Source organism: Erythrolamprus reginae, chromosome 4 (genome assembly GCF_031021105.1).
Source record: "Erythrolamprus reginae isolate rEryReg1 chromosome 4, rEryReg1.hap1, whole genome shotgun sequence".
NCBI lineage: Eukaryota > Metazoa > Chordata > Lepidosauria > Squamata > Dipsadidae > Erythrolamprus > Erythrolamprus reginae.
In genome coordinates, this window is record NC_091953.1 from 107,995,329 (window position 1) to 108,017,507 (window position 22,179).

General features: G+C 40.7%; 1 protein-coding gene across 2 annotated transcripts in view; it reads left to right on the forward strand.

The window, feature by feature from the left end:
- The first annotated feature begins 579 nt into the window (after window positions 1–579).
- Window positions 580–22,179, forward strand: part of EFNB2 (ephrin B2) — a 58,778-nt gene continuing 37,178 nt past the window's right edge. Inside the window, exon 1 of one of the 2 annotated variants that reach the window (XM_070751166.1) lies at window positions 580–1,617. In XM_070751166.1, the coding sequence (XP_070607267.1) occupies window positions 1,490–1,617 (128 nt within the window). In that variant the 5' untranslated portion in view covers window positions 580–1,489. The remainder of the gene's footprint in view (window positions 1,618–22,179) is intronic. The other variant, XM_070751167.1, reaches the window with a different exon arrangement.

The window sequence follows — 22,179 nt, forward strand, 5'->3', positions numbered from 1 at the left end:
TTTTTAACCAAGGGGTTCAAATTCACACAGAGAGACACACAGACACACACCGTCGCGCTCCTTAATTGCCAGCAGTGAGGAACTTTTGGCGCCTGCAACTGGAGCCTACAGGAGTCTCGAGCTCAGCGGTGAGCGAGACCACCTGCTTTTTCAGGCGGGAGAAATGAAGGCGAAGTTGGCGAGTTCCGAACGGACGTCCTTGACTTTCGGGCTGACAGGCTTTGGGATAGGGAGCGAAGAGAGAAGGCGCGAGACGCTCCCCTGCGTCCCAATCCTTAAAAAAAGACACCTGCGCCCAGCTGAGGGGGAGAAAAAGCAGCGCCGGGCCTTGCCGACTCCTCAAGAGCAGCGCCTCAGCTGAGGCGGCCCGCGCTGCACGATAGGGTGCTTTACCTGTCCCTCCCTCCCCCCGTTTCTCTCTCTCTCTCCCCCCCCCATTTTCCCCGCGCCGGCCCCGCCCCTTTGGAAGGTGGGCTCCGCTTCTGGGCGTTAAGTGACAGAGGCGCCACCCAACCAGCGCGCGAGTTGCTGGAGAAGGGGGGTGGCTGGGTTTATAATGAGGAGGCAGGGCGCGGGAGCGCCGACTCGGAGCTTCACTCTGGCGTTGGGAGTCTAAGGAGGAGACCGCGGCGGGAAGCCCGGCAAGACTCGGTCCGAGCGAGCCTTGGAACCAGAGGAGGAAGCGGGGGAGGGGAAGGGAAGCGGCGGCGGCAACGGCGGCAGGAGAGAAACAAGACAAGCGGCCGCTCTGTGTGGCCCCGGCGACGGCGGCGAACGTGAAGTCGAGGGCGCCCGCCTGGCCTCTCGCTCCGTCTTCTCTTCCTTTGCCGCGTCGGCGGCAGTGCGGGTGCTGGGAGCCCGCCGGAGGCACCTCGCTGCATTGGCCGGGCTCGCCCCGCTGAAGAACGGACGTAGCTCCTTTTTTTTTTTGGCACGCCAGGAATAAGCGGGCTCTTCTGGGCGATGGAAGCCCGCGGATCTGCCGCCGGGCGGCACCGGCTACCTCGCTTTCTCCAGGTGGATTTATAGAAGGGGCCAAGCGAACTGCGGGCGCCGCCGGGGGGAATTAATTGGCCGTCCCCCTCGCTCGGTTTTTTTCCCCCCTCGATTCTGGGTGACCGCCGCTGCCACCGCAGGCGAGGCGAGAGCAGCTGAACGCAGCAGCCGGCGACAGGACTGAACGACGGGCGGTGCTTTTCGTCGTCGCCGCCGCGGCCGACGGGGGAGAAGCTTCCCGGAGCCGCTTTTGCACCACCTTCTTCTTCCAGCTCGGGATTGCCGTTCCGATGCCGGCGGCCGGGCGCTCGGCGACTTAAAAGCCTTGGAAAAGGGCCAGCTCGTCGGCTGCCTTGGGATTTGCCTCCGGTGGTGGGTCCGCGCGCCTGCTTGTGTCGGGAGTGAGAGATCGTGGACGCCTTCGTCCTTCCCGGAGCCGCCGCGGAGTTGGCGAAGCTTCGGGGGCCAGGACCCGCCGGCGGCGCCCCCGACCATGGTAGCGCGCCGGGGGGGATCCCCGCTCGGGAAGTGCTGCTGGGGGATCTGGGTGCTTTTGTGCCGGACGGCGCTGGCCAGCTCTCTGGTGCTGGAGCCCATCTATTGGAACTCCTCCAACTCCAAGTAAGTACGGGGGGGGGGGGCAAGGCTCGCTTCTTTCCCCCGATCTCCCGGGGGGGAAGGCGAGGGTCAGGCTCGCTCTCTTTAACGCGGCCGGGCTCTTTTTTAAAGGCAGGCCGCGGCGTCGCCAAAATGGGCGAAATGGGTCGCGAACCCCTCGCGTCGGCGAGGCCGGAGAAACGGAACTGGCGGCTGGAACGAAAAAAGAGCCGCGGTTTAATCTCTATTATTTGGATGCTTTTTACCCTATGCTTTAAATCAAGCGTCACTTCTCTCTCTGTTTCTCTCTCATTCTCTGCCTCAATCATTTTCTCATTTCTCTTTTTTCTTCCCTTTTTTTCTATCATTTCTCTCTTCTCTCTCCCTCCCTCTTTCTTTCTCTCTCTCTCTCTCTCTCTTGCTTTCTTCCTCTCTTTTTCTTTCTTTCTCTCCCTCTCCCTCCCCCCCCTCTCTCTCTCTCACACACGCCCCTCCTAGGTAGGCACTCCAGTGCGGGAATAGCGGGGGGGGGGGGGAAGAGATGCTGCCTCGAAGTGATCGTGCAGCGATTTTTAATATATTATATTATTTAATATATTATATTACTATATATTATTTTGCACGCTTCGCTGCATAGGCGGGAGCGACGTTCCCGCCGCTTCAGAGAGGAGCGAACCCGCCGAGCGTCTCTCGGCCGCGATCCGCGCGGAGGCTTTTCCTTGAACGGCGAATTTCACGGCTGGGAATTATTGCTTGGGCAAGGCGGGCAACGAACGACGGACTACCCGCCCCCTCCAAAGCTTTCAGGTCATTGCAGAGTGTTACTTAAGCGGGCCTGAAATGTAGGTCCTTTTGTAGAGACGAATCGGGCGCCCATATTCCAGGAATTGGAGCCTGTTGAGGGAAGGACGTGCGTGGGAAAAGTGGGAAGGGATTGAAGAGACTGGTGTCTACTCGGGGTTTGTTCTTCTTTGGAGACCCAGGTAAAAGGCTCCCAGGCTTAATCGAGGCTATTTCTAAATTTGGCAGCAGAAACCAGGCCAGTGGGTGTTTGTTTAGCTAGCCGAATGTTTTCCCACCTCAGGGATCCAAGCAGAAGCCCAGGCCTCAATTCAAGGTGCTCTGGGCTGAATTCAAGGCGTTGGTTATTAGCTTTATATCTCTACATGGCTCAGGGACCTGTTAGCTCTGAGACCGCCTTCTACCTCATAGTTCCCAGCGACCTGGTTAGATCCCGCCAACTCTGGAATCTAACCGGGTCGCTGGGAACTATGAGGTAGAAGATGGTCTCAGAGACAACCAGGCCCTGAGCCATGTAGGACTTCCTCAGGTCTTGTCAGCTAAACAGTGTGGGCTGGCGGGCCTGCGGGGAAGGGCCTTCTCCGTGGTTGCCCCTTATCCATTGAGATCCAGACTGCTACCACTCTATTGGCCTTCTGGAAAGCATTGGAGACCTGACTTTTCCGGCAAGCTTGGGGCCGTCGATCTCGCACTTTTACGAAGTCCGGCCTTGAATGATATGGATGTATGCCGCCCTGAGTCAGCAGAGAGGGGCAGCATACAAATCTGATTAATAAATAAAAAAAAATAAATGTGATTTTTAATTGGTTTTTTTTCTTAATCTTTTATGATGTTTTAAATGTAAGCCACCCGGAGTCTTTCAGGAGTTGGGCAGCATACAAATACAATATAATAAATAAATAAATAAATAAAGATGATAGGCACCTTAGAAAGGGTTGGGACTTTAGAAAGAGTTGTTGCAAAGAATTACAAAGTGACGTGATGGGAGTTTAAGTCTAGTGAATTTAGACATCTCCCATCCCCTGTAAGGCTTCTGGGGTAAACTTCTGGTGTTCAGAGACAATTCAGTGTTTCCTACCATATGATATAACGATGAAGTGCGATAATACTCTAAGAACAGGCTTATGTAAAGGCTTTATGCTTAAAATAAAGGAGGGGGAAGAGAATTTTATATTTCCTTCCCCTGTTGAAAAATAACTTCTTGCAAGTAACAAAGCTTGTTAAGCTTCTTAAGAAACCATTATTTGAGTTGATTTTTCTGTGTTTTGTTTCTAAAAGAAATATAGAGGGAATTATTTTTTTTTCTTCCTTGAGAAAACAAATTTTTAAAGGCACATCAATCTCCATGATTTCTTAGCATGTGGTTTGTTGAAAATGATTATAGCGAGATCTGCTTCTCTGCATAAACACTTAAGCTTGCTGGGCGTGAGCAGGCTACTTTTTTCTCTTTAAAATAATCCAGCTGGATTGGAACACCATTTCTCACAAGTGTGAAATAGTTTATGAGTTGGATATACTACTTGCAGCTCTAAAATAGCAATAACTTTTTAATTTCAGTCTAAAAGTAAAAACTTTAATATATTATGTTCATAAATTAAAATCATTTTTCTCCCACTCTGCTGTGGATTCTGCTCACTCCTCTCTTTTCTCCAAAGTTTTTCTCTCTTTTTTTTGGCCCAAAGTGGCCATGATAATATATTTAGTTAAATAATCAGTTAAAACTTGAAGAATGTCTCTTTTATTTTCATTAAAATGAGCCAAGCTGCCGTATCCTTTGTGAAGACCACGAAATGCTCAACAAAGGTTCAATAACACTTTCTCCCTTTCTTGCAATAGATATACACTCTCACTACTGCTGGAGACATATGTGAAGAGCTTATTTTAGCATTCTCTCTCCCAACTCAATTAAACTCAGTTTAAACCAGAAAAAAGTCTACCTCCAAGGATTAATATAGAGGCTATTTGAAGTGCATGTGCATATGTGTGTAACTGTATGTTGAAGTTATCTTAGTATAATAGTGTTAAGATTAGTCCTAGGGATAAAAAGCATATTTTCCCATCTTTAGCTGCAGTCTAGTGGTTTCATTTTTCCTACAGAGGTCACTCTTCCAGTACTTAAAAAGCCCACTTCGCTATGCTGTAGTCCTTTCCTTCTCCCTCCAGTTTCCAGGGCTTGCTTGTCTACGTGCTCTTTCCCACTACTTGTTAACCAAGGGTTCTTTTTCCCTATCAAATGAATTACTTGACTCACCATTTATAACAGAGGGGCCTTGTCATCACACTGATTCTTCAATTTTCAATTTTGCTTGATAGCAATATTATCAGCAGCAAGTTAACTATAATGTAATCAGCAGCACTCTCTTATTCACTCCTTCGAAATGCTGCATTCGCTAAATGCAGCATTTCTAATAAATAGGTGCCCCACGATAGGATAGAAATGTATCGGTATTAATTATTCAGGGTTTGTTCACCTCTCTGAAGGTAGCATGTGTAAATTGCCTGCACTTTGGATAAATGCATTAGTAACCTTACCCTGTGTGAAGTGGGTCCGATTGTCACTTTTAATCAACGTATTGTATTTCTGGGTGCTTTTCTGTTCTGAGCCTGAAGGATACCATTTTATTCCTTCAAAGAAAGGAAAGATCTTTATAGAGATATTTTCCTTTTTCTTCCCTTGACTCTCATGATACGCTACTTAGGAGGATCCAATGTTGATAGAGTTGCAGTCATTCATGTGTTTACAGCAGAATGGGATTTACTTCTGAGTAAACATGCATGGAATTGCATTGTGATACTTTTTCATAGTTTGAAGACATAATTAGCATAATTGATACTAAGCCCTTGTTGCTCAGGGTGAAAGCTTACAATAACTAAAAAAATCTGTTACCCTGAAAGATAGTCGGCAGTGTTCCCTCTAATTTTTTTTGGGGGTGGGCGGAAAAGTATAGTGTCTGAGCGGCAGTCCCTTTGGGACTGGGCGGCACAGAAATAATAAATAAATAAATAAACAAACAAACAACCCACCCTGTTTTGCCTCAGAGAATTTCAAAATAAAATACTGTACTGTGTGTCTATAACAGTGAGCTCATAATAGGGCAACTCTATCAATATCAAAATGCCACTTAAATAGTTGAGCTAGTTTCAAACTAGATTTTGATTTTCTTTCTCTCTTCCTTACTCCCATTCTTTTTCTTTCTCTTTTCCTTCCTCTCTTTTTTCTATCTGTTTCTCTCTCTTCCTCTCTTCCTCTCTCTCTCCTTCCCTCTCACTCCTTCCCTCTCGGCTTCTGGGCAGGTTTGGAAAACTCTGAGTTGATGATGATTTTTAAGTGAGCAATTGCTCACTGCTCAGCTTAGAGGGAACTATGATAGTCGGTGCAGAATTTGTCAAGACCAGGTCCCACTGAATGTGAGGTGATGCCATAGGAGGTGAACCAGCATTCTGTCACAACCTGATTTTCTAAACTCCAGTTCTGTGATTTATAATGGTAACTAGAATATTTAACAGTAATTAGGAAAGAAAAAATAAGGAGGCTGTCAATTGAGACTCTCATATTAATGTTCCAGTTGTGGCTTTTAATGCCTTTGTCACGAGAATGTCCTATGCTTTTTTAAAAAAATATACTTAGGTTGTGCTTTGCTCCCAGCTTTTAGTTGGGGGAAAGATCAAAGGCAACATGAGAAAATATTATTTTACTGAAAGAGTAGTAGATCCATGGAACAAACTTCCAGCAGACGTGGTTGGTAAATCCACAGTAACTGAATTTAAACATGCCTGGGATAAACATATATCCATTGTAAGATAAAATACAGGAAATAGTATAAGGGCAGACTAGATGGACCATGAGGTCTTTTTCTGCCATCAGTCTTCTATGTTTCTATGTTTCCTTGTAGGCGATTTCTGTGGTCTTCTCAATCACTTAGAAATCTAGATACAAGATAAGCTCTAGTGACAGAATGAAGAAATTTCTTCCTGCCAACAATTGCCTTGTGTATCTTGACTTAAAAAAAAAATCTTTATAGCCAGTGATAAAGATTTACGTTATTAGGGTGATTTCCTAATTACGTATAAATCCCAAACTGAAGTTTTATTAGGTGAGTTTTCAGAGTGAAGGGCAGACACATTTACTTATCAATGAGGTTACTTAAATTTGTCCTTTCTTGCGTGGAGCAATTATGTCAGCCAAATATTCTGCCAGTGGTGGAACTCTTCCCCTTAACTAGATGTAATTTGACTAAGGAAAAGCAAACAAATAGCCAAGCAGCATCCCTGATAACCTATTACACATAAAATCTGCAGCAGTTAGCCTGAATAAACATCAGCCTGTCAGAGACTGATAAAATGGCCTACAATTGATGGGCCTATTTAAGCTGTCTCTTCAGTAGCATAAACCAGCCTGCTTCTCAATTGTTTGTTTGTGAAATTCTTATTCTTGTTTTCTGGTAGGCAAACAAATGCACATTCACTGCTGAATGAATAGCTCCTTGAACTGTGCTCTGCAATTTACTTCGGGTTAATCTTGTCGGGTTTTAATACAGAGAAGGAGGAAAGTGGGGCAATCATGGGGGTGAATTGTGAGTGCCTTCACATCACCATTCCTTGCATTTTGCCAGGATGATAAACTACTTGTTACAGACAGTCTTGTTTCAGAAGGATACAAAAGCTATCCGAGCAACGAGAGGCTACATCATGCGATACGTTTGGAAAACCTTCTTAATGATTTATTTAGGAATCTGGAGCCTTGCTTCTTAACCTTAACTATTATTGTCCTCTGTCTGAGAAATAAAATTTATATAGGGTTAGGTTTTTTTTGTGAGTTATATATGGTGTAAATGAAATCTTTATCACTCACTGGATATTATATCCACAAATGTATAGGGATTAACTGGGAACTCATAAAACTGTCTTCATAATAAAAAGACCATATCTCTATAAAGCATATCTGGCACCAATATAGAAATTTAATTTTATATAATGACATTAAGTCTAATTTTCAGATTTTGCTTCAAATCACATTGCCAATTCTGGTTTAAAGGGTGTCCTGGTTATGATTAATCTAAGTCCATTTAAGAAATATCAATATGCTTAAAGAGATTTACTGATTGCAAGTAGTGACCTCCAGATATGTTGGACTGCAATTCCCATAAGATTGAGTCATGTTGGCTGATAGGTATGGGAGTGGCAGTCCAAGATGCAATGAGTAACTGAAGCTTCTTTTTTTTTTTAAAAAAAGATAATGTTTACCCTACAGCAAAAGTCTATATTAGGGATGAATTTCTTTTTGTCATCATATACGTTACTATTGCTATAAATTTTTTTAAAAAATAAATAAATAAAATAAAAAATAAATACGTTACTATTGCTATTTTGTGATCAATTGGAAACACAATATGTGTACATACTAGGTGTATATGTGTACATACACAAATAGAAACACACACACTGAAAATCTCAAAATTTCTTACCTGTATACAGTACTTTCTAAAGTAAAGGAACTCTTAATTCAGTTTTTTTTAAATTTAGCATATGGAATCTTAATTCAGTATGTGCTATAGATAGTGAAGTGACTGAAAGTCAAGTTGACTTAGGTAATTGCCTTTGTAAGTTTCTCCTCTGCTCATGATCTTTGATGGGAGAAAATGAAAATGGCAGTATACTGTACCATGCAGAGAGTTTATTAAACTAAACCTTCTTCCCTCCCTCCCTCCCTTCCTTTCTTCCCTCCCTCCTGAGACTGGCTGGTTCTAAGAAAAAAATTTTTTTTATCAAAACTTTCCTCTTCTTAATCTGGTATTCCCCCCCCCCCCCGAAGTGAATAAAAATGTTTTTCCACCAATGAACATCCTTCTATGTGGTCTCTGTCTTTTCTATACAATGAAGTAGATCTTGCTTAAGGGGACTTACCTAATTAAAGTATTTCGATTGAAACCCAAGGGGCTAAATATATGTTGGTATTGAGGCATGGGTTTAAGACCATATCCTACCCACCCGGCCCTCATCTGAATGTGGTCAGTGTAAAGTTGATGACTAGGGACTATGTCAGAACGGCTTGGGAACAAAACCCGTACAGATCCATTGTTTTTCTCTGTAGGCAAAGTATACAAAGAAGCACTACTATTCAGTTCTTCAGCCATGGTAGAAAATATAAACCTCTGACATCGCTCTCCTTGTTTAACTTGTTTAATTCTCATTTTGAATTCAGTAGTATAGTGGCTGTGTGAACTCTGAAGATTTCTTTGATAATCCATTTTGTAGTTCTGAATCAAAAAACAAAATGAAAAGGTCGGACACAATTTGCTTTTATTTTTAGGCAAATCAACCCCGCTCCTAGTTAATAAGGGGATTACAACCCAGACTAGGCCCTTACAGATGTAATGTAAATCAAGGGCAGAGTATAAAGAAAGTGATCCCTTTTGATTGAAGTATGGTAAAAAGGCATAGAGAAACTAGCAGCGGTAATCTGATTGTATGGCAATAAAACCACCATTTTCTGTCTTTCAGATAAAAAATAATGTGGTAAATCCATGCCGCTCATAAGATATAAAGGCAGATAAAGGGGGATACCATGGCAACATATAGATTAGCTTGATGTTGGAAATGACATGTCGCGGTGAAAGGGGTGTAGAAACTAAGGGCCTTGCCTTCAGGGCTGCAAGGTATTATGTGAGAATTGAAAAAAAAAAAGGGGAGAGAGAAAATCTTGGGGGGGTTGGGATTAGGAAGCTTAAAGGCCAGACTGGATGGGTAGCAGAGAAAGGCTGCTCAGTTCTTGCTCATCGGTAGTGCCTAATATGGTAAAGGTGGATTTCATTTAACTGCCTTTTTTATTGCTGAGATTTCGATTGATTAAAACTTTGGAACCCTGGAATGGTTCAAATGCAAATCTTTTTTTCTTTTTTGAACTTCAACTCTAGCAATTGACATATACCTTCTGTGGGATTAGCCACACTTCACATTTATTTATTTAATCTGTTTGGAATTCAAGTAGGGAAATGCTGCAAGGAATAGGAGATGGGTAGAATGGAGGTTATCTGATTTTTTAAAAATTATTTTTAAGAGAAGGCTTTTAATTACCTTTCTGGGAGAGCTTTCAGGCTTGCACTCCACAAGAGAAGCAAAACTTAAGACATTCCGTTTTGTGTCCTTGCTGCTTAGGAATAAGAGAAGTTTGTTTAAACTCTTTATAATCATCTGATAAGTGGCTAAATTTATATAAAGCTCCTGTGAAACTTTTTATGATATTTATGATTTAAAAATGCAAGTTTGTAGATCACACACACAAAAGAGAAGGGAGTGTTTCAATAGAACAGCGCATGGATTAAGGGATCATAGAAGGCTTGTTGAAATCTGTCCATTTCGTATTTTAAATTCTGGCATAGTTGGAAAAAGCTGACTGGTTAAAATTTATCAAATCATATATTGTCCTGTGTAAAAAATAGTTGTGAAACTTTTTTTTGACCCATTACTTAAATAGTCAAATTATCCCACGCTGATATGCTTTAAGAAATAATGTGAGCATTGTGAAATTTTCAGTATTTCTCCTTAACCTTCAGAAATCTGGAGCAAAAGATCCCTTTAGGCCAGAGGTCTTCAAACTGGGCAACTTTAAGAGTTGTGGAGTTCAACTCCCAGAATTCTCCAAAGCATAGCTGGCTGGAGAATTCTGGGACTTGAAGTCCACAAGTCTTAAAGTTGCCAAGTTTAGGAACCCCTGCTTTTAGGCTGTAGATAATATACAAAGCTCAGGGGAGGCCCTTTACTGCTTTAAAGGCTAGTCACATCCAAGCACCTTACATTCTGCATTTGACAATGATTGCTAATGGGCTATTCAACCAAAGTATTTGCTTGTTCACAGCGAACAGGGCATGATAAATGTCCAGCAAGCTTGCAGCCTCCTTCAGCCTTTCAAATGCAGACTGGTGCATATTTATGGAAGGCAAATGACAAAAGAAGCAGCTGAATTACTCTGGCCTTATGCTTTCTGTTGGAACAAGGGTTAAAGTGATTAAAGAAATAATGCAAAAGCCTATGTCATTTGTTTGCTAACCATTATCCAACATTTAGCTTTCGAACCTACCTGTCATGTCCCATTTCTGAAATGTTGCAGATAAGGCTATGTACATTGTGATACATCAAGAAGAGGCAATTATTTATATAGTATTTCTCGGTGCAGAGGCTGTCAAGTATGTTTCTTCACGATGTTCGTTCTAGAAATCATCCATGGCTCTTACTTGTACACTGGAAGTTTTTAAGATGTTGGATAATTATTTGTCTGAAGTGGTGTAAAGTTTCCTGCCTAAGCAGGAGGTTGGACTAGAAGACCTCCAAGGTCCCTTCCAACTCTCTTATTCTATTCTATTCTTGTACATCTTTGTTCTGATGAGAACTTGCATTGCATCGAAGTTTGCATCTGGAGGGCTGTATTATCTCTTCGAAAGGAATTTTCACAATGCAGTGAAGAAGCCTTTAGCCGGCAAATATGTAGTGCTGATTTCTTTCTAGAAGCATACTCTAAGGCAGATGGTAAATGCAAGCAATAACATCATGTGTAGAGGTCAAACTCTTTCCTGTGACATTGAATATTGTTCTGGTTGTATTTTATTCATATTTATTCATACCTAGATTTTCCTTCTGAAGTTACCAGAAATCTTGTTCATTTAGATTAGAAAAAAATCCAGCTTTTTGCAGCTATGAGTTTATTACCAAATTTATTTCTAATTTTATATAAGTTATATCTTAATTTGTGCACATAGTGGGATTTTCCTCCATGGCTAAACTCCGGGATAGATTGGGCAGGGAGATAGTGATTTCTCAAAAGATGTTTGAAAGGCAATGGAGCTTCCTCCATTAAGAATACATTGTATCCTAATTTATACTACTGTTCTACAATCCAAATATTTTTGATAAACCAGATCCAAAACATTATGTATCCGTGTATGTAAAGTACAGTGTTCCCTCAATTTTCGCGGGTTCGAACTTCGTGAAAAGTCTATACCACGGTTTTTCAAAAATATTAATTAAAAAATACTTTGCGGTTTCCCCCCCTATACCATGGTTTTTCCTGCCCGATGACATCATATGTCATCACCAAACTTTTGTCCACCTTTAATAAATATTTTTTTAAAATAAACTTTAATAAAGAAACATGGTGAGTAATAATCTAAATGGTTACTAAGGGAATGATAAATTGCAATTTAGGGATTTAAAGTGTTAAGGGATGGCTTGTGATACTGTTCATAGTTAAAAATAGTGTATTTACTTCCGCATCTCTACTTCATGGAAATTCAACATTCGTGGGCGGTTTTGGAACGCATCCCCCATGAAAATCAAGGGAACTCTGTATTGCCCTTTTTTAAAGTTAAGGCCAAAGAAAATTTGAACTCCAAATGGGTGGGATTGAATTATTGCATGTTGCATCTTATAAATTCCTACATCTGGATTCCAATGAAACTAATCCTGTGAAGAGTCTCTTTTCTGCTCTCTCCCCTGCTTGATTATTTTTCTAGATCACCAGAGCTCTGGCTCTTTTTAGCGCAAGTTTCTATGGGAGCTCTAAAAGCTTAAAAGAAAGGTGCTTTGACATATTAACTGAAAGAGTTTTCCATAATTGATATGGAAAACTGTGAGGGACTACATACCAATAGGAATAGCACTTGCTTTACAGCCCTCTCTAAGTGTTTTACACAGTCAGTTTATTGCTTCCAACAATCTGGGTCCTCATTTAACTCACCTCAGAAGGATAGAAGTCTGAGCCAACCTTAAATCTGGTGAGATTTGAACTGCCGAACTGCTGGTGATCAGCACAAGTAGCCTGCAGTACTGCACTCTGTCCATTGCACATTTCACTAGTGGAGCACTCTGTGTTGGATCTTTTTGAAATTAATTTTTGTAGGACTATAAAATGTATATAGGCAGTTGCTTTGCCTGATGTGTGAAAGCACTTCATGTTAGTTACTCCATAAAAAGAAATACCATTGTTAATATTTTACCATTTTCCAAAAGATATGTAATTGAACCATAACTCTATTTTCATTAAAATAACAGCAACATTTAAAAAAAAAAATTGGCTCAATGCCTAAACTTTTATCATTACCAAAAGAGCCAATTTTACCCAATCATTTTTGTGGCTTTTAGATATTGTATATGTAGACAATTCTGAAAATGTAACAGTTTATTTGCATTATAAAACAATGTCATCTGGCGGGTCCCAGGGGAAGAGCTTGTGGTGGCCTCGACTCTCTGGAACCAGCTCCCCCCGGAGATTAGAACTGCCCCCACCCTCCTTGCCTTCTGTAAACTCCTTAAAACTCACCTCTGCCGTCAGCCATGGGGGAATTGAGGCATCCCCCCCCCCCGGGCCTATACAATTTATGTATGGCAAGTTTGTGTGTATGTCTGCTTTAATAATGTTTTTTTTTAATGTTTTTAAAAATTTATTAGATTTATTATGAATTGTTTTATTGTATGCTGTGAGCCACCCCAAGTCTACGGAGAGGGGCGGCATACAAGTCTAATAAATAAATAAATAAATAAATAAATATACAAATAAATGACATAAATCGTATAGATGGTCTTTTATATGATTGGTTGATACAGTGTCACAGAAAGAATGAACCATAAAGATTGACAGATTAGCCCTTTTGAATGGTTTTAAAGTGCTTGATTAAAGCTAGGGCTATAGTAAAAGCAAGGGATGAGCATAAGCCAATTTTAATATTATCTAGAATCTTTCAGTTAGTTACACTTGCTGTTCCTTACTGGAATAATAAAAATCCTGTGGAAGATTTCGCTTGGAATGAAATAGCCAACTAATTTTAATACTTGTAACTTTCATATTCTAAATTGTAGTTCACATTGATAGAATATCTACGTTTTTGTATGTCCCCTTTGAATTAGAAAGATGGCCAACTATATAAATAAATATATATGACAAAATTATCCACCATTTTGTGGAAATGTTTTCAGACTAGCCATTATATACACGCCATGCTACAGATGAAAAGAAGGTGTATTTTGGCACCTTTTAAACAATACCTTTTATCCAGCAAAATCTTAAGCATCAAAAATGAAGTGAGTCATGTGGCTCTGGGACTATTGTAATGCCATTGTCATTTTATAAGGGATTATCCATACTGCTTTTGGCTTTCCTATAACTTTTCCCCAATACTGATTTAACCAGCTTTCCAACTTCCTCCAGCGGTACATTCTTTTTTAATTACTAAAAATTACAGGAGCTTTGAGATATTGACCAAAAAAATAAACTTGGAAGAGGTAGGTTTTAGTGTCTGCCTTAAAGCCAGCTTCCCAGTGAAGAGTGTCATTGCATCCTATATTTAAATTGGCTTCATCTGCCATTCTGAGCCACTTTGTTTGTAGTGCTTCACATAAGCAATCCATCCTGGAAATGGCTGTCTATCTTATTCTAGCAGAGAGTACTATTGTGGCTCAACTCCTAACTTGATAGCCTTCCCCAAAAAGACGGTCAACTCAAGTCCAGTCCATTTTCTACCAAGTTGGTACTTTTTAATTTTTAAAATTTTTTTACTGACCCCTTGCACCCTGGACATAAACTGTTTCACCTCTCCCCCTCCAAACGTTGCTACAGAGCACTGCACACCAAGACAACTAGACACAGAACAGTTTTTCTCCGAACGCCATCACTCTGCTAAACAAATAATTCCTTCACCACTGTCAAACTATTTACTAAGTCTGCACTACTATTACTACTTGTTTTTTCTCATCATGCCTATCACCCATCTCTTCCCACTTATGACTGTATGACTGTAACTTGTTGCTTGTATCATTAAGATTTTTATTAATATTGATTGTTTCTTCATTGCTTATTTGATCATTAAGTGTTGTACCTTAATGATAAATTCATGACAAATTTATCTTTTCTTTTATGTACACTGAGAACATATGCACCAAAGACAAATTCCTGGCATGTCTAATCACACTTGGCCAATAAATTATTCTATTCTATTCTATTCTATTCCATTCCATTCCATTCTATTTTAAACTTCTTTATGTTTGTCTAAATTTTTGAAGTTGGATTTTTAAAAGTCCAGCTGGAAAGTAATGTATGTGTATCTTCATAATGTTGCCTTGCTGACTCTCAGATGAGTTATCTAATAAGGCCACCTTTATTGTGTAACAGATTGCTGTAGTGATGCCGAAACAGCAATTCCTTTGTATGCTTGACTGGATAAACGTGCCATTTAGATTTAAGATGTAAAATCTTAAGTTTAAAGATTTAAAGGGGGGTGGGGAGAGAAGTTTCCATCCTTTTGCATTTTTTGTCCCCTCTCCATTTGTTTTCCTCATGCTTAATTAATGTTCACTTAGATTCCAAGAGCAGTGTAGTTTAACTATTCTGCAATGCTTTATCTTTGGTGCTGTTCCTACTACCCCTCAATTTCAAGAGAATTCTAGATTTCATTGGTGAAAGGACCATGGTAAAATCACTTTCCTGGGGAAGACCTAAAATTCTGCAAGAGAGATTACAGTGTTCCCTCGATTTTCGTGGGGGATGCGTTCCGGAACCGCCCACGAAAGTTGAATTTCCGCGAAGTAGAGATGCGGAAGTAAATACACTATTTTTGGCTATTAACAGTATCACAAGCCTTCCCTTAACACTTTAAACCCCTAAACTGCAATTTCTCATTCCCTTAGCAACCATTTAGATTATTACTCACAATGTTTATTTATTAAAGTTTATTTTAAAAAATTATTAAAGGCGGACGAAAGTTTGGGGATGATGTATGACGTCAACGGGCAGGAAAAACCGTGGTATAGGGAAAAAAACTGCAAAGTATTTTTTAATTAATATTTTTGAAAAACCGTGGTATAGCCGTTTCATGAAGTTCGAACCCGCGAAAATCGAGGGACCACTGTAGTGTGAAAACAGATGTGACCACGATTTATATTACTTTAGGCTCTGCAAAACTAGTGTTACTTTTTAATTTTCTTAAAGTAATTAAAGTCATAGATTTATAACCTATATGGCAATCTGTTGTGTTTTTTTGTAATGACACCCATTGTTACAACTTAGGCTTTTGCTAAAATACCGTATACCTAGAGGAAAAAAGCTTGGCGACACGTCATTTAAATCTTTTAGAAATGTAGCTTGGGTGAAATAAGAATGTCATAAATAATGGTGCAACCCAGAGCATATCTATGCAGAAGTCCCAACGAGTTTAGAGAGGTTTTCTTCAGGAATACATATAGATTATAGCTCAGTTTAATTTGATCACTGCACATGGAGTATCATACATCGGTGGTAGTGAAATTGATATCGGAGTAGAAAGTATCTCATAGGTTTTAAATACCTTTGTTCAATGTAGATTAAAAGTATGCTTTGTACATAACCCATAAGTGCTGGGTCCTGTTAAGTATACACATAATTTCAAATAAACTTTATATTGAATGCACGAAAGGGCCGTACACAAATTTTTGGCTTGATTCAGCAGTGTAGTTAGTTGTGTCAATGTCAACACAACTCTGGTTTTAATCCTAACCCAGTTTGTTTTACATTAGTAATACTTTTGTTTTACCATTTATAAATTTGTGGCATTGTGTATCTTGCAAGCTTTTTAATAGTTTTTACTTTTAAGGAATTATGTTTTTTTAAAACAATTCACTAAATATATAATGAATGCAGTAATTAGAGCTGAAATAGGTATGTTGACTGTTTGGAAATGAACTTTATATGGCAATAGATTGACCTGAAGGTATTGGACATACCTATTTCTCAAATAACAATACCCCGTACCATTGGCTCGTTTTGGGGTATAGTGTGATTTGTATAGCATGCGTCTCTATTAAGAGGAATTCATGTATTGTACAAAACAATGTCGTTTGGCGGGGCCCAGGGGAAAAGCCTTCTCTGTGGCGGCCCTGGCCCTCTGGAACCAACTCCCCCCAGAGATTAGAATTGCCCCCACCTCCTTGCCTTTTGTAAGCTCCTTAAAACCCACCTCTGCCGTCAGGCATGGGGGAACTGAGATATTCTTTTCCCCTAGGCCTTTACAATTTATGCATGTTACGTTTGTTTGTAGGGATGTTTGGTTTTTACAATAAGGGTTTTTAGTTGTTTTAGTATTGGATTTATATGATGTTTTTTTATTACTGTTGTTAGCCGCCCCGAGTCTACGGAGAGGGGCAGAACACAAATCCAATAAATAAATAAATTTTAAAAAGCAGGCAGACATACAATATGGTTTACAGTGATCCCCCGCTTGTTGCGAGGGTTCCGTTCCAGGACCCCCCGCAACGAGCGGGTTTTCGCGAAGTAGCGCTGCGGAAGTAAAAACACCATCTGCGCATGTGCAGATGGTGTTTTTACTTCCGCAGCGCTAGTGAGGAGCCGAAGATTGGGGGCGGCGCGGCTGTTTTAAAACGTCGCCGCCGGCATGGGGGGCTTGCCAGCACCCCCCGGACCACCAACCCGGGTTTGGGGGGCTGCTAGGAAGCCCCCCATGCCGGCGGCGACGTTTTAAAACAGCCGCGCCGCCCCCAATCTTCGGCTCCTCGCTAGCGGGCAGGCAGGCGGCGGACAAGCCGTTCACTGGCGCCGCTCGCTCGCGCTTCCCAGCTGAGTCCTGAAGCGAATTCGCTTCAGGACTCAAGTGGAAAGCGGCGAGAATGAACGGCGTGGGCGCGGGACGCGCGAGCGGGCGGCGGACAAGCCGTTCGCTAGCGCTCGCTCTCGCCGCTTTCCAGCTGAGTCCTGAAGCGAATTCGCTTCAGGACTCAGGTGGGAAGCGGCGAGAATGAACGGCGTGGGCGCGGGACGCGCGAGCGGGCGGCGGACAAGCCGTTCGCTAGTGCTCGCTCTCGCCGCTTTCCAGCTGAGTCCTGAAGCGAATTCGCTTCAGGACTCAGGTGGGAAGCGGCGAGAATGAACGGCGTGGGCGCGGGACGCGCGAGCGGGCGGCGGACAAGCCGTTCGCTAGTGCTCGCTCTCGCCGCTTTCCACCTGAGTCCTGAAGCGAATTCGCTTCAGGACTCAGGTGGGAAGCGGCGAGAATGAACGGCGTGGGCGGGCGAAGGGCGGGCGGCAGCGAGGAGTTTGCGTGGGCGGTGGGGAAACTCCTTGCTGATGCCCGCCGCTCACCCTCCCGCCAGCAAGAGGGGGAAGACCCAGGGAAGCCGCCCAGCAGCTGATCTGCCGGGCGCCATCTACGCATGCGTGCCCATAGGAAAAAAGGGCACGCATGCGCAGATGGTGTTTTGACTTCCGGGTTCAAAAATCGCAAATTACCCTGTTCGCAATGGTCGGGGACGCAATAACCGGGGGATCACTGTAGTAGTATACATATAAAACAACAATCAGAACAACATAAAATCATTTTTATTGATTCAAGCATTTTAATACAATGTTTACTTCTTTTTGGATTGTGTACGTTAAATTTATTTTCATTAAACAATGTTAAAATTGTTGTTTAAAGTATCTTATAATTTATATCTTGGTGTTTTTATTATTTGGTATATATATATTGGACTTATCCTGATTGCAAGGCTGGGTGGTGGGAGCAAATTCAGTTCCAAAAGAAGAAAGAAAGGGTTTGAATAGGGCTAGCTTTATATTTAGGTATTGTCAGAGTGAAGAAATAACTGCTGCATTTAATCTCAGCTTGAAAACAGTATGTTTTTGAAAGTTTCTGCATTCCTATGATTTTCTTACTCAGGAAAATTTCCATCAAAGAATAATGAAACTAGAATTTCCTGTATTGTAATGTGTAGTTGTCTGACATTCCAGCCAATGACAAGATTGCCACCACTCTTTTTGAACACCACAATTGTAATTAAGAGGAACCTCAAACTTTAAACTGCCGTCTTACATTCTGACTAACAAAGGATTTTAAGAGTTAGAATCTTTGATAGCCCAGCAATAGGAAATTGTTTCTGTGTTGGTTTTGCTAGCTTTGCTTATAAGTTGCCCTGCCCATTAATAAAGCAAACTAGCTGGTTTTTGCTATGTTACTTCAGATTCTGTATATATATATATTTATCCTTTAAAACAAAGAACATTTGCCAGCATCCTACTACACAATTCAACAAAACTTTCCATATCAAGCATGATTACCACCTTGTAATCATGTTACAAAAAATTGCTGGAAAAAATGATTGCCACTAACATAGAAATGTTAGTGCTGTATACTTTGAACACACATGCTTGTCTTTTTAATACAGCGTCAGACATTTCCATTTTGTGGCAGCAGAAATAAAACTATATTTTATGTCGAAGGGAGTTGGCTTTCATCACAATGAAGGTTCAGTTGCACATTGCTAAGGGCAGTGGAATGTAATATCGGGATGTGTTTAGCAATTTTAAGATGACAGGTAAATGGATTAAGTTTAAATATAAAGGTGCCTCGCACATACAGGCTTTATTCATGAATTCTGAGATATCTTTAGTAGAGAGAGTTTGTCTTCCTTCCCATTATCAGGATGGTATTTTTATTAATAGTGAGCCACAAAGGAAGATGCTTTTACTTGGAAAAGAAAAGAAGCAGAAGTATCATTATGCCTAATAAAATTATTGTGTGTTTGTAATTTAGAATAACTGAACTAGCTTTTGTCTCATAGACAACAGGGCATCTGAATTAATTCATGCTATGTTATTTCTGCATGGCATTGTAGGAAAATAATTTTGAGCATTTAAGACCTTGCTGCTGCTGTTCTATAGTGGCCTTTAGCTCCTGCTCTCTTTCCTTGTAACCATAGCAAACAAATTTAAATGGCAGTGTATTTGTTCTTCCTAGATCTAAAAAAGGAGAACAATGTAAAATAACCGAAAAGATTCCCCTCAAGTGTAGATTTGCATGTAGAAAAATAGAATGTTTGGGGTTAACCCTAGATGTACTAATGCCTAAGTTGTTTGTTTAACTTGCTTTGTCATCCTGGTTGCAACCGTAACATATTCAGCAATGTAAAGGCTATAAAATGCAGCTTAGGATTTCTGCAAATCTTTACTTCTGCTCTAGTCGTCTGCTATTTCACAGGATTCACAATAGCATGTTCATGCTCAGACCTGTTCTAATGTTAAAGTGCAAAAGGGGGCAGTAAAGTGCTACCCAAAAAAATTCCTATCTTTGCAAAGAGCCTTTTGTTAAAAAAAAATGGATTCTCATTTTACTCTTGATTTGTTATTTCAATTACTGATTAATTTGTTATTTTGGGCCAGTCTTTTCCTGAATTTAGCGGTCTTAAAAACTCCTGTGTGTTTTGTGCATGTAAAAAAAAGTGCAAAGCCCATAGTTTTAATGGTAAACATTCAACTGAATGTGATTTTGTTTTCTGTGTTCGCCCAGCCCAGCATGCAATTTTCCCGCACATCTTTCTTGGAAATGCTCAGATTCTTCCTTGAAGCACATTCTTAAAATGCTTTTTCAAAGAACCTAATTCAGTAACAGCTTCCTTGCCTCCTCTATTAACAGCCTATTCCTCTGAAAACATAGGGCATACTTAAAAGAGAAAGAGAGAACTTTGAGGCTGAGAATTGAGATCTGGAGAAGTAAATGTGGAGTGAGGTTATAGGGTCAAGAGCTGGACTTTTGCCAAGAGGTGCAGGCATGATTCATCCAGAAGTAGTGGGAGTAAGCCTCTTATTTCCCTGTGTCTGTGTAGATGGCTACATTCTCTCCTAGTAGTTCCATAGCCATTCACAATCCATTTCTTTTGGTTTAAATAGTATTTCAGTGGAACTAAATATTTTCTTTCTCACAAACATGAGAACATGGAGATTCTTATGTTAGTAAGAGTTCAGTGTAGGTAGCAAGTTTCATAGCTAGACGTATTAGCAGAATAACCAGAATTACCATTTCTAATTTCATATTTGACATATTAAAATAAAGTTAAATATCTCCCCTTCCTCTTTCCCTCCCTCCCTCTCCTCCCAAACATTTTTCACTTGGTAGATAACAAATCTTCCACATACCAGCTGCTTCCTTGTGTAACCAAACATGAATCAGTAAATGGATTAACATTTTCCATATGTACTTATGCCACAATTATGAAATGTTTTGAATCCTGGCTTGGATATATACGTAGTAGGGTGGGATCGGTTATCTTTTTACATTTTATTTATTTTAGGTCTATGTCTTTAACCTCACATCCCTCCACCCCAGTGGAGATCACAAGAACATGATCTGGAAGTATACTGCTCAAAAAAAATAAAGGGAACACTCAAATAACACATCTTAGATCTGAATGAATGAAATATCCTCATTGAATACTTGGTTCTGTACAAAGTTAGATGTGCACAACAGCATGTGAAATTGATTGTCAATCAGTGTTGCTTCCTAAGTAGACAGTTTGATTTCACAGAAGTTTGATTTACTTGAAGTTATATTCTATATTCTCTTTTTTAAGTGTTCCCTTTATTTTTTTGAGCAGTGTATATTCATCTAGTGGCTAAAGCACCAGACTGAAAACCAAAAGACTATTCTAGTCCAGCCTTAGGCATGAAAGCTGACTAGCTGATTTTGGTCCAGTCACACACTCTCAACCCAAGCCCACCCCACTGTGTAGTTATGGGGAAAATAGGAAGATGTATTAGATAAATTTTCCATCTTGAGTTATTTATAAATTGATAAGGGTGGAGTAAAAAAATCTAATAAATGAATATGTATTCATTTATTTTTCTGATTTATATCTAATAGAAAATAAGTCTAGTAAAATAAAAGTTAATAAAAATCTAATAATAAAACTTATGGGAAGGCATTATTGCTGATCGGAGGTGGGATTCAGCAGGTTCTGACCAGTTCTGGAGAACTGGTAGCAGAAATTTTGAGTAGTTCAGAGAACCGGTAAGTATCATCTCTGACTGCCCCCCCCCTCGATTCTTTGCTTCCCGAGTCTCAACTGATTGGGAGGAAAGGTGGATTTTGTAGTAACCTTCCCCTTGAGTGGGGAGGAAATTGAGATTTTACAGTATCCTTCCCCTGCTATGCCCACCTAGCCACACCCACCAAGTCATACCACGCCCACAGAACCGGTAGTTAAAAAAAAATTGAATCCCACCACTGTTGCTGATCCTACTTCTGCTTTTCTAAAGGACACCAGTCTTGGACCTCCTGAAGGAAGAAGATCCAGCAGCCATTGTCTACTGTTGGCATTGTTAGAAGTACACACCCTGACCTTTTGTGAGGGAAAGGTGTCCAGGGCTGCTGGCATCCAAGGCAGTTCCAGAAACCAGAAGAAAGGGCATTTTTGACACTGATTCCAAACTTTGTTTGATTTGTGGGTTAACAAGTTTCATTGTGTTCTTTTATGAAGAGTAGCACGATTACAGACAATCAATTGCTGAAGGTCTTCAAGAAAATATTGAACAGCCATTTGTCCAGGACACAATAAGGATTTCTGCCTTGGGAAAGGGTTGGAATAGAAGACCTCCAGGGTCCCTTGCAAACCTGTTACTCTGTTCTGCAATTAATAAATTCTCCCTTGGGAACTGTAAAACTGTTTATACATTTTTAAGAAACATTTTAATCTGAAGAAATTAGAGACCTGACATTTTGCAATTTAAAACATTTTTGTCATCATTACAGGTCTTGATAGTTCATTTAGTGACCCTTTGAAGTTGCAATGGCATTGGAAAAAATGACTTATGACCATTTTTCACACTTATGACCATTGCAGCAATTCCATGGTCACATGATCAGAATACAGATGCTTGACAACTCATATTTATGGTGGTTGCAGTATCCCAGGACATGTGATCCCCTTTTTGCGACCTTCTGATGAGGAAAGGCAAAGGGGAAGATATATTCCCTTAACAAC